Consider the following 12,676-nt stretch of genomic DNA (forward strand, 5'->3'; position numbering starts at 1 on the left):
ACCTGGGATAGGATTTGGCAGCGAGTCCGGAGGATTGCATGTTTCCACCTGTCATCCTCATGTGCAAATGCTCATTGCAACTGGTCTCCCAGGTCCAATCCAACACTGTTAATCACTGCACCACCTCTAAATCTCACCACTTCCAGGCCTGCTAGCCAAGATCAGGTTCCCAACTTACTTGCAAGCAAGAGCATAAATGTGAGTTAAACTTCCCCTCAGACTCTTCCAGTTTTTTTAAAAAAGGTTGCATCCTGTAAAGGTCAAACACAGAGTATCTTGGCCAATTTAAGTACACCCAAAGGTTTTACATGATGAAAAATAATGAAGTAATCTAGTTTAACCCACTTTCTGTACAACACTGAATTGTTGTTCCTTGATTCAAAGTAAGTGTGATCCACTCCCATCTGTGCATTGAAAATGTGCCTGTGTTAGCATTGGCTCTTTGTTAAAAACCTTTCAAGATACCAGTTCAAACTTTTAAAATCTCAACTCTGATTTCATTTCTCCAAGTGCATCGCTCTCGTTTGCAGCTAACTGTCATCTTCAACATGTTTGGGAATGGTAGACAAACACGTTGGCAGTGTAGTAGCTGTTCCATGCTTACGCAACCACTGACTAACGTGAAGACAGTTTTAGAGCATGTGGTGATATTGCACTTGCATCCGTGAAGAAGATGTGTATTTAAAAATGAGTTTATAACATGCACGTTTGTTCAAAGTTTAAACTTGTTCATAGCCACTGAAAATTACCCATGTAATTCCCTCATGTACTCTTAAGCTTGGGAACAAAGGAATGCCGCCACAAAGGAATATCTAGGTGCCATTTTTTCCTCCATGGAGTTTTTATTATTGTTATTTCTTTTCATTTCATTAGTATACTGCCTTATATTTTAAAGAAAAAAATCTCAGAGCCGTTTACAACACATTAAAACATCAAATAAAACAATCTAGAATAAAGCAAATTCAAGCACCAAGGAAAATATTTCAGATCCTTCTCCAGATGACATTTTGCTTTCCCCATGTTTATTTTCCTACCTAGTTTATAGAAGTACCATAGTTGAAGTACTCTAGGTAGCCGGTGTGGTGTAGTGGTTAGATGGCAGACTAGGACCTGGGAGATCAGTCGTGAAGCTCACTGGGTGGGTGACTTTGGGACAGTCACAGCCTCTTAACCTACCTCACAAGGTTATTGTAGGGATTAACCTGAGAAGGAGGTGAACCATCTACTCATTGGAGAAGAAACTCGGATATAAATGCAGTGAATAAACTCTTCTGCTTGCCTGCTTAAGAAAGCTGGAGGGGCCAGCCAGATGGAGATGTCAGTTGTCCACCTGGCATCTGGAGATCTCCCATTGCAGCTGCAGCTGGACCTGTGCCAGTAGCAAAAAGTACCTAGCTAATTTCTAACACCAATTTCAACTGCTTTCATCCCTGACCACTGGCTGTGTTGATTTGGAACTGATGGTGGCTGGAGTCCATGTGAAGGGCCTTAGGTTAGCCAGCCTGCTGATGTAAAAGGTTTCTGTACCTCTCTAACAGCATATTTTAGCATGCCGTAAAATGGTGCCCAACTTCTTGGGGGTTGTCAAATGTGATATACTAAACATGCTGCTAGAAAACCTTTGTGTGGACCCCAGCTGGCATGGAAGTAACCACTGAGAAGGTCACATTTATGCCAGTTGGGCAGATAGGAAGTATTGCTCTGCCAGCCTATTTATTTCAAACAGTTTAAAATTTTGGAAGTCAGGACCTGTGCATGCTTCCATCTCTTGTCTGTCAGCTGAAATCCCACAGAGGCCTGAAGGACTTAGCATTCTAACTTAATTCCACTGGATTTCTTATTTCACATCTGGGTTTGGGAATTCTCAGGAATAGGAAGCGTGTCATGGTAGAATTTCACTCGTTTGGAAATGGTCTTCCATCTGCAATTTATTATCCCATGGCAGCTGAAATCCATACAAAGCAAAGAGTACTAAGCCTTGGCTGACATTTCTCCTTTTTTCCACATGGCACCCTGCTCGGGAAATAGTGGCTTTAAAGAATTCTATTGATATAGGCAGTAGAAATAAACACGGACTACGGGATTTTTAGGAGTATGTGTTTAAAAGCTTTTGCTCTAATGGGCCAGCAAAGGATGCACCTGAAATTTCTTTAATTGTAACTACAGTCATATGTTCTTGCAACTATGGTACTGGAAACTAGATTTTTTTTTTTTTAGGTCAGCATTCCCAAATTCAAACAGCTGAGGCACACATAAGAATGTAAGAAGTGCCCTGTTGGATCAGGCCAAAGGACTTAATCCTGCTCTCACAGTATTCAACCAGATGCCTATGGAAGGGCATCTGTGAACTGGACCTGGATGCAACAGCATTTTCCCCACTATGAGAACTAGAAATATTTAAAGTAAACAAAGCTCTTTAAAGGTAAAGGTAAAGGTACCCCTGCCCGTACGGGCCAGTCTTGACAGACTCTGGGGTTGTGCGCCCATCTCACTTAAGAAGCCAGGGGCCAGCGCTGTCCGGAGACACTTCCGGGTCACGTGGCCAGCGTGACATCGCTGCTCTGGCGAGCCAGAGTCGCACACGGAAACGCCGTTTACCTTCCCGCTGGTAAGCGGTCCCTATTTATCTACTTGCACCCGGAGGTGCTTTCGAACTGCTAGGTTGGCAGGCGCTGGGACCGAGCAGCGGGAGCTAGGCTCCTGTAAAGGATCCTGTAAAGGAGCCTGCAAGTTTGAGTCTTCCCTGCCGTTTTTTAAAAGTGGGAGGATTGGTTCTCTGCAAATACAGAAAACAAACATTGTAATGGGGGGGGGGGGGAAACAACTGGAATTGGTTTGTCATAATTTCTATTAAAGCTACATTTGGTTAATCTTCAAACATCTGATTATCTTGGTATTCCTTGGTAACATGTTAGCAGTTCAAAACTACCAGATATTGCTCCTGTCAGCAGTAAAGAACAGAGGGTAACGTACTTTAAACTGATTTTTTTGTTGTCTTTTTAACAGATTATGGAAGAAACAAACACTCAGATTGCTTGGCCATCCAAGCTGAAGATTGGTGCAAAATCAAAGAAAGGTAAAATATTTTGTAAGATTATGGTAATTTGGATGCACATTAAATGACAGTCACAACGAAACCAATCTACATAAGTATGTAAATGTGTGCTGAATTTCTTGTATCTAAAAAGTATACTCTGCCTGTTACCTGTTTGGTTGCCTTTCCAGATTTGCCAGCACCTATTCTAGAGCCTGTAAATGCTGCAAATTCAGCTTCATGTGTATGGCCTAATTCTCCAAGGCATTTTAGTAGTACCTCAAGGTTGTTAACATGCTATAACGACTACTGAGATGTAGAGCCTTTCATAATAATATCAAACATTAGAATTATCTACTGTGTTCTAGTGATCTAGGACGCCAAACCTCTTAATTCTAGAAAGTAGGGTGTGTGGGTGAGTGAAGCAGAAGATTGTGCCATAGCTGGCTCCTGGTAGTGCTTCATGATTAAATACCACATTATGAGCAAGCTTTTGGTCCTGATCAGACAGTACTTTCCAAGAACAGGAATCAGATTTTTAAATCCAGCTATTCTTCTGTGGCCTGAGTGGTAGTGTCTTTTCAGCTGCAAGCTTGCAGACATGTTTTTATAGTTGAATGCAGACAGATGTGCACACCAACCTATTCAGTAACCTCGGGGATTACACTGCACTGACAGGACGTAAGGGGCAGTATTCAGCTAAATAGTTGCATTAGTGCAGGGATTAGCATGAATGCAGTGGTATTCCCGCCCCAGCTCCGCAAACTACTCTGCAGGATTGGGGGGTCCCTCAGGGTATATTTAGGGGCATGTGAGCAGGAGGAGGACAGAATGTTCTGTTGTGCAGAAATACAGCCCATATATTTTCCTGTAAAGATGTATTCACATGAGTTTTTGTAGAGAGAGAGAATGAAGATGCAGTGATGGTCCATTCTAAGAAAATAACATCTTTTGCTGTTCAGACTTGAATAAAAATGGTTACTCTACCCCATTTTATTTTATTTTTTTGCAAAAAAAGTACTTAAATCAATGCCATGTTTGAAATCAGAGTAGTTCCATGTCTTCATGTGCTGTAAATTAATCAGTATGTTTTTGGGGAAACTGGGCAAGAGGTTATAGACAATGGGAGTGATGCACCCTATTTGGATTCACTGTTTTGGACCAATTGACAGTACTGGGCTCTTTTTCAAGAGCATCCCCACCCAGAGAGTGTTGCAGTAGTCCAATTGGAGGTTACTGAAGTATGAATTGGCCATCCTGTTGTTGTTCTTCTGTCAGTCTTTTTGGTTTATTGTGTTTAGCGAACAGCCATCGCACACGCAAAAATAATAACAATTATACTACTACTAATAATAATAATAGTTTTTTACATTTCTGCTTCCCAACCTTTAGTGGATAAATCATTTTCTGTTCCCCCTTTAACTTTTATTACGTGAATCAGTAAAGCCTTTCCAAGAAATTGGGATGTTCTAAAAGATATTTACCTCTCCACATCAGACAACAAAAAACAGGTCTTTGCAAGAGACGACCTTCCCTTCTGCGATCTTAACCGTGGGTGGATGTAATTGTTTGGAAGACTGTTATAAAAAGGGACTTCAAGGAGTGCATGAGTTAGGTCTTCTACTGTTATTCTTCCATATGAAGCCTCTTGTATTCCATGTCCATTTGGTGGGAAGTAGTTATTGTCATCCAGTTTGATGAGAAAGTGAAAGATTAGTTGGTAATTGCATTAATAAATTATTGCAGCGCTTCTCTTTTATAACAACAACCAGATGTGCATGTGTCACAGAAGAGTGTCCTGTACTGGGGTCAGTTTAAGGACACTGACATATAAGATGCATAAGTGAATGGTGACATCTGTGGGAATTATATAGTTTGGAATTTTACATACAGGGTAGCTAGTGCTGGGCTTGCATGTTGACTCAGTCGTTGAAATTCAGGCTGGGGATATTTTAGGCCTGTAATGTTCATCAGCTAGTCTATAAAGCGTCTTAACAGTTAATGTCTGCATAAAGACCTCCCCACCTGTTAAGAGAGAACCCATAAGTTTAAAGCCAATTTATTGTTTTGTGTCTTTTTTGTAGTGACGTCTTGTAGTAAATGCCTTTTTCTTAAGGTTAGACAGTTGGGTGAGAATCTCTAAAAGCAATTTTAAAACAAGTTTTTGCAATCAGTCATCTATTTTAAAGAATTGTATGCTATTTATCTCTAGGTGTATTTTTTAACATGAGCCTTTATTTCTAAATGTCAAAAGACTTCGTCTACCTAGGGGACTAACGTATACAGAATCCAGTTCTGTAAAATGATTCTTTCCAAAGAATTTGGCAGCTTGAGCACAGTTAAGTGAAGGGTTTTTTCTCTGTTTTTTTCTTTGTAAGGAAATAGCTCGATGGGCTTAACCAGCAATTTGCTTTCAGTATGGTTCATGGCACTGAACTCACACTGTAAATACATGAAAGTATGGTGATGCTGCAACATGGTCTTCACAGCATAATGTAGTGTTTGGAAATATATATATGTGTGTGTGTGTGTGTGTGTGAACAGAACACACAGGTTGTGTCGTGTTATGAAAACCACTTTGCATTTGAAAACGTTTGTGCCACCAGCCTTGGATAGAAATCAGGGGGTGTGATAGTCAAAGCTGGATGGACTGGAGGAGGGATGATTGTGAACCATACTTGCCTCGAATCCAGTTTTCATTCTTGGATGCAGTCAGATTACCATTTCCCTAACAGCCTAACTTGCTTCAGAACAGAAAAATCTTCCCCAATGCACATCCTCACATTGACTTTCTTATCCTCTCTTGGCCAAGACTCTCAACACTTTAAAAATCCATTTCGTGGCTGTGTGTTAGGGAAGGCAGAAGTTTGCTGTCCCGAGAGGGGCATGTTACTTACCAGTTTCTCCCTTTCCACCCCATCCCCTCTAAATACAACCACAATGAAAATAATCCAGTGATACTTACCGTATTTTTCGTCCTATAGGACGCACTTTTTCCCCTCCAAAAATGAAGGGGAAATGTGTGTGCGTCCTATGGGGCGAATGCAGGCTTTCACTGAAGCCTGGAGAGCGAGAGGGGTCAGTGCGCACCGACCCCTCTCGCTCTCCAGGCTTCAGGAGAGCCCCACCGCCAGCCCCACAAGCTCGGGGGACAGCGGGGAGGTGCAGCGCGCCTTTCCCGCTGTCCCCCGACTTGGTTAGAAGGCTGGCGGAGGGCTTCCCCCTCCTCCAGCCCCGCAAGCTCCCAGAGCGATGCCAAAGCTGCACGCAGCTTCGGCATCGCTCTGGGTCCCGTTCTGGGGGCTGGCGTCGGGGGAAGCTCGGGCTTCCCCCGCCCCAGCCCCGCACCTGGGGGGGGAAAAATAATTTCCCCCCTTTATTTCCCCCCCAAAAAACTAGGTGCGGTATCTCATGTGTAATTCTTAACAAAGTTGTCTTCACAGTTTAAGGAATGGTGAGAAGATGGGTTGCATAAGTGAAGTCTGAACATTAAGCATGCCAATGGGGAAATGATTTAAAGGGTTTTGCTCTTCATGGCAAATAGAAATAGAAATAAAAATAATAATTAGCTGTAGCTAAAGGCTGTTGCTTTAGACTCTGAAATATTAGTTTGAATTTGTACATTTCATTTATTTTGGCTTGAATTTCCTCTGTTGTTTCCTGTGTCGTACTAAGTGCATAGTAAAGTATAACACTTCTACTAAACAATTGGTTTCCTTTTTTTCACTGTTGGTGAGGTTGACTGCTAGAGGCAGTTGTGGCTGCTTTTCATCACTAGATCAACTTACCATCAGGCTGCTTTTTAAGCCTCCCTAGTGCCTTGTTAGGGACGCGGATGGTGTTGTGGGTTAAACCACAGAGCCTAGGGCTTGCTAATCAGAAGGTCGGCGGTTCGAATCCCTGCAACGAGGTGAGCTCCCGTTGCTTGGTCCCTGCTCCTGACAACCTAGCAGTTCAAAAGCACATCAAAGTGCAAGTAGATAAATAGGTACCACTCTAGCAGAAAGGCAAACAGCGTTTCCGTGCGCTGCTCTGGTTTGCCAGAAGCAGCTTAGTCATGCTGGCCACATGACTCGTAAGCTGTACACCAGCTCCCTCGGCCACTAAAGCTAGATGAGCACTGCAACCCCAGAATCACCTGCGACTGGACCTAATAGTCAAGGGTCCCTTTACGTTTAGTGCCTTGTTGATAAGCTTGGAAAACAACAAAAACCACTCCTAATAAAATGCCCTGCTTTAAAAATACATACTTGTAAATGCTTTACTTTTACAAATACTGTGTTTGGTTTTCCACTGTCCTGCAATAATGCTTAGCGAGACAAAGGAGATGTCAACCCTACATACGAAGATCAGCTTGGACATCGGCAGTGGGGAACTGAGTGGTCGGTGTAATATTCAAGTCATTGCCTGTTGGGCATTTGAACTCACAAAATCATAGGCATTAGGTTGCCTGTTGGGCATTTGAACTCACAAAATCATAGGCATTAGGTTAATTGCTTGTATCCTAAACTCTGTACTATTTCTGTTGCAAATGACAGCATTCCTTTTGCACGTGTGCTGCAGATTTATGGGATTTTGATCTGTCCTCCAGAATAGCATATTAGCATGGGGTGGGGTGGGGTGGGAGACAGATAAAAATAAAATGCCACAATTGTTACCACTCATAGCAGCCACCCTCAGAGTGACTTCCAGATAATGAAAGAATTCTGAACTACTCTTAGATTTCAGGTGGTGGTCTGATAATTTTGGGTCTAATCGTGGCAGTAAACTGGTCCACATTGTCTAATATGGAGACTATCTGAAGAATGAGCTGGTGTGTTTTGTTTATTAGTTCAAATATTCCTATACTGTCATTTCGGGGTGGGGGTGGACCCAGGGTGGCTTATAATGTTAAAACAGAAAAAAAAGGAAATCCAACAAATGCAATAAATTGCAGAAGCAGCAGGACATGACAAGTCTGTATAGTTGAGCAGAGCAGTAAAGCAGCAACTTAAATAAGCTAGGAAACATGAAGGAAAAACCAGCCAGACCCACGAAAAAGTATTTGATGACCAAAGGGGGTGGGGAGGCAATCAAATTAGGGACTCAGCTATACAGCTGGAAATAAAATGTTTTAAGTTTGTTTTAAGGACAATATACAATGTGACACTAAATGGCAATGGTGAGCCTTATGGAAAATTTTAAAAAAGCATTTTCAGAACATTTTTTATATGTATGTAGATTTCACCTTGGTGCCAAGTGAGCTTCTCTTGTGAGGGTGTTCCAGATATGGGCATCTCTGCCCAGTTATTGCCTGCCTTGCTTCAGGTGACTAAAGAACTCAAGAGGTCTCTAATGAAAAATGTAGAGTTTGGGCAACTTCATGTGGCAGAGGGCACATCTTCATGTACCCAGATCCCTAGGCAATTCCTTAAAAATGCCTTCAAGATTAGTAGACTAAACATGTGGTGTGGTGTGTGGTAGTGTGTGTGTGGTAGTGTAGAGATTGTGGGAGAGTAACCTTCCAAGGAGTTAGTTTTTCTGCTCCCCACATTAAATGGGAACTAACGCTTCTAGTGAGATAATATCACATGAGCTAACAAGCAGGTTTTGAGTTTCCCTACATCCGAGATGATCTCATTATTTTGTGTTTATGAATGTTTATCCTCCTTTGTGTTTAGGCTGTATATTTTCCAAGCCCCTTAAAAAGGAAGGGCATTGCTTATTACTTTGACCAAAAATGAAATATAGCAAGGCAACGGCAGCTGTGAAAACAGTCTAAACTGCGCGTCTGTAGTCTTATCTCCCGTGCTTTTACTGCATGCTTACCATGTGTCTCTTAGTTTCCATAGCTACTTGCTAAGCAGCTCGGTCCTCTGGCTTGGTATGCCCTGGTGTCAGGCAGAACCCTCTGATGGAAGGAGAATTTGAGATGAGTTGCTTTGTTGAGGCCTGTGTACTTTTGTCAGCAAGAGTTTTATTTAAAGCGTTTTCCTAAGTTTTTGGTTCCCAAGATATAAAGTATTTTATTATTTTTTTAATAGCCGTTCACCAAGGCGTGTGTGCATGTGTGAATCTTGGCATTTAGATGTTGTTTCCTCACTGGTCCCCATGACGACTGAACTACTCATAGCTATTCCGTCAGCTTTGCTTCAGGATTATGTATCAAGCAGCATCCCATCATGGTTCTTGTTTGGACCTCCACTCGCCCAAAGGAGGGGGTGGGGAATCAATGAAAAGGTTATGTGGCTCCATTGTGTGCATTCCTTGTTGGCTGGGAGGGGCCTCTAAAGTCATGATGTATGCAGATGTTTAAAAGAGCAGCATAGTGTTTGGTATTGTAAAGTTGTTTTACAGGCATTAAAGGCTGGAATCTGCTTATTTGGTGTCAACTTGGTTTCCATGTTTTAACGTACAGTTTAGCATATGGTTTGTTACGGCAGGAATGAGCCTCGGCCAACCTTGGACTCCAGCACTCCCTGCTTCTCCTCTTGGATGGCCACAAGGGGGAGACATGAAGCTTTTGTTTCCTCCTTCTTAAATTTTTAATTGGCCAGGTTCAAGCATCATGGGAAGACAAACCATGGCTTGGTTTGGGAATCCACAGGCTCCAGGATACTGTGTTTGCTTGCTCTTCCTTCATAATTTTCTACACTCAGATTTAAAAAAACAACAAAAAAGCCCTGCCCTTTCTGAAGATGAGAGGTTGGACTACACTGGAGTTTTTTTACCATTAAGTTGTCTTCTTTCAGTTGTGTGTCATTTCCCATTACCGCATGCACTTTTGCACTGTGCATAACAAAAGTATATCATTCCACTGAAAATGGAATTCCCTTTGCTATTTTTAGTTTAGTGGTTACTATAAGTCAGTGGTTAATTTTTCTATCAGTACTAATTGCCAGAGTTTTTTTTAATATCATGTTGTCAATATCAGACCCTCTAAGATTTTTATTTATTACTAGCCAGGCTGCTATTGAAAAGCTGGCCAATAAAGGTGCTTAAAATGCAGATTAATATTAACCCCTAGGTAAAGACTAAGTGACGCTGTGGTCTAAACCACAGAGCCTAGGACTTGCCGATCAGAAGGTCAGCAGTTCGAATCCCCGTGAAGGGTTCAGCTCCCATTGCTCGGTCCCTGCTCCTGCCAACCTAGCAGTTCGTAAGCACATCAAAATGCAAGTAGTTAAATAGGTACTGCTCCAGTGGGAAGGTAAATGGCGTTTCCGTGTGCTGCTCTGGTTCACCAGAAGCGGCTTAGTCATGCTGGCCACATGACCCGGAAGCTGTACGCCAGCTCCCTCAGCCAGTAAAGCAAGATGAGCGCCGCAACTCCAGAGTTGTCCGTGACTGGACCTAACGGCCAGGAGTCCCTTTACCTTTAAAGACTAAGTAAGTTGTATTTGTGATGCATCCCTTCATTCTGTTTTTATTTCATTTTTAGGGAGTGTTGTATTTTTGCTTAAATTTCCGTTGTATTAAGCAGCATGAAATTTATAAACAAACGAAACTGTCCTGCCCAAGTATTTTTTGTTGGGCTTGTTCTTCCTCAGGCTTTACACTGTGTACAGGTCTGTCAGTCAGAAGTGTAGCATCAGTTGTACAGTGTATGTGACACACCTCATCATACATGAATATAACCTTTCTAACTGAGATGGCATTAATCCTAAACGCCCAAAGTGGGACTGCCTCAGCCTCAAGACTGCCATGCCCCACGTCTTAGCACTTCTTGCTTCCCAAACTTGCTCTTAACTTTGGGTTTTAACAGCCTTTTCACATCAGCAAAAAGGAATAGCACCCCTCCAGAATCTTGTTTTAAGCAATGCAAACTTGTTTTTCAAACACCTTTTCTCTCACTGTTTGCCTAAGACTAGCCATAGGATGAGCTACTCTGGTAAAGTCAGCCAAAAAGTGGAACTAAATCCATAGTCCCAAGCAGGATGATCACAAGCAGATGTTTCTTTGTAAGGGAATGACTCATATATCTTTTTTCTATAAATGGGCTTTGCTAGATCTGATATAACCTGCATTTTTGTGTGTCTGCATGTTGGCTGGAGAAGTGTGGTTTGGCCAGTAAAGGAGCTTGGAGCATTACAGTCTGTACCCAAGCTCAAGCAGTGGGAGTGAAAGGAAGGCCTGGCCCCTGTGGAGCTGCACTTATGCCGGAAGAGAAAACAGGATTGGTAGGGCAAGTAAAATGCAGAAAAAAGGCAAGCAAGGAGAGAATGGACACAGGATGGGAATGGTTTCTTTTGAAAATATAATGAAAAGCAGACAATGCCTTTGAAATAGAAATGGGAGCAACTTTATGGCCTATTAACCCCACTCCTTTGGCAGAATCAGGAATCCTCTTTAAAGGTATCCTTGTTTCAGTGCTCCATTGCTCCAAACAGTTACATTTCTTCATAAGAATACTGCGATCTCAAGACTATTACAGGTTGTGACCATTATTCGTTGTCTGTCTCGTAATGGAGCAGGAAAGGAACACATCCCTGTAATTTGTTGATGTTGTTTGATTGGTGGTCAACTAGATTTAATTTGTATTATGTATGCTCTTATTTAGGTTTTATGTTTTTTAAAATTGTAAGTTGCTTGGATACATTTTTGCGCAGCAAGGGACTACTAAATTTAACTTAATTAAATAATAATCGCTATATTCTTCAGGCTGTATTACCTTTCAGGATTGAGAAGTTGGCAGTGTTATCCTAGGCATGGAAGTTAGCCACCTGAATTCAACAGGGCTTGTTTACATAAACATGTGCATAGGATTGCAGGATCAGTGCCTCTAAGGCTGCTGCAATGGTAGATGTTTGCTGTGGCAAGTATACATTGTGAATGGCATAATGAACTGTCAGTCTCACAGGTTGACTTCATAATCACCATCACTTGTGTTTTAAAAGTAGTATAATTGGAATTGTGGTTTTTAATGATTGTGCACACCACCCTGAAATTGTTTGACATGTTAGGTTATAAATTGTTTAATTATAATAATATTTAGGTGACCCGGATTACCGGGTAATCATATTTCTCAAGCCCCTATGTTGTGAACCACCCTGAGAGCTACGGATGAATGAGAGTATACTAAACAAACAACCAAATCTGTCCAGACATTTTATTTCTCTGACCTTTGTCATGCAGTTTTCCAACTAATGCTGCAACTGAAATATTCAAAGGTAATAAACAACCCATAGGAGTTGAACTAAACCATTTGAAAGTTCACTTCTCAGCAAATGCTTGGCCCAGGTATTTCAATGACTTTCTCATTTTCATAGAGTTGTAACCCATATTTAAAAGGTGTCTGAGGTAGTTTACAATGTAAGAAAACATGGAAATCAACAAACATCTTTTAAGTCATGAAACATGTTAAAATAAAATTAAAAAATGGGAGAGAGAAAAAGCCAGAATGGAAAGGTTCTAGTAGCATTGAAGACAAAACCCTGGAATAATAAAAATGTGTTTAAAGCTATTTCAATTGAGTGAGTGGAGCTGTTGGATTCCATGGGAAGAAACACCACAAATATGGTGTCTGCCACCAGAAAAGCTTATTTTAGCATTATCTTCTCCAATACAGATAGCGCTTGAAAAAAGGACATGTGGTTGCGGAGGGTCATATATAGAAGCTGCTCCTTATATCATAGTGCCAGCTCAGCAAGTGCGGATTGGCAG

The 12,676-nt window shown here is 41.7% G+C and overlaps 1 protein-coding gene across 1 annotated transcript in view; it reads left to right on the forward strand.

Moving 5' to 3' along the window:
• The window catches only part of BICC1 (BicC family RNA binding protein 1), a gene marked incomplete at its 5' end in the record, with an annotated part of 112,477 nt that overhangs the window by 45,314 nt on the left and 54,487 nt on the right, over window positions 1–12,676 (forward strand). The window contains one exon of the mRNA XM_079975582.1: window positions 3,007–3,076. Within this exon, the coding sequence (XP_079831708.1) occupies window positions 3,007–3,076 (70 nt within the window). The remainder of the gene's footprint in view (window positions 1–3,006; window positions 3,077–12,676) is intronic.

The sequence above is a fragment of the Podarcis cretensis genome (genome assembly GCF_951804945.1).
Source record: "Podarcis cretensis genome assembly, chromosome: 5".
NCBI lineage: Eukaryota > Metazoa > Chordata > Lepidosauria > Squamata > Lacertidae > Podarcis > Podarcis cretensis.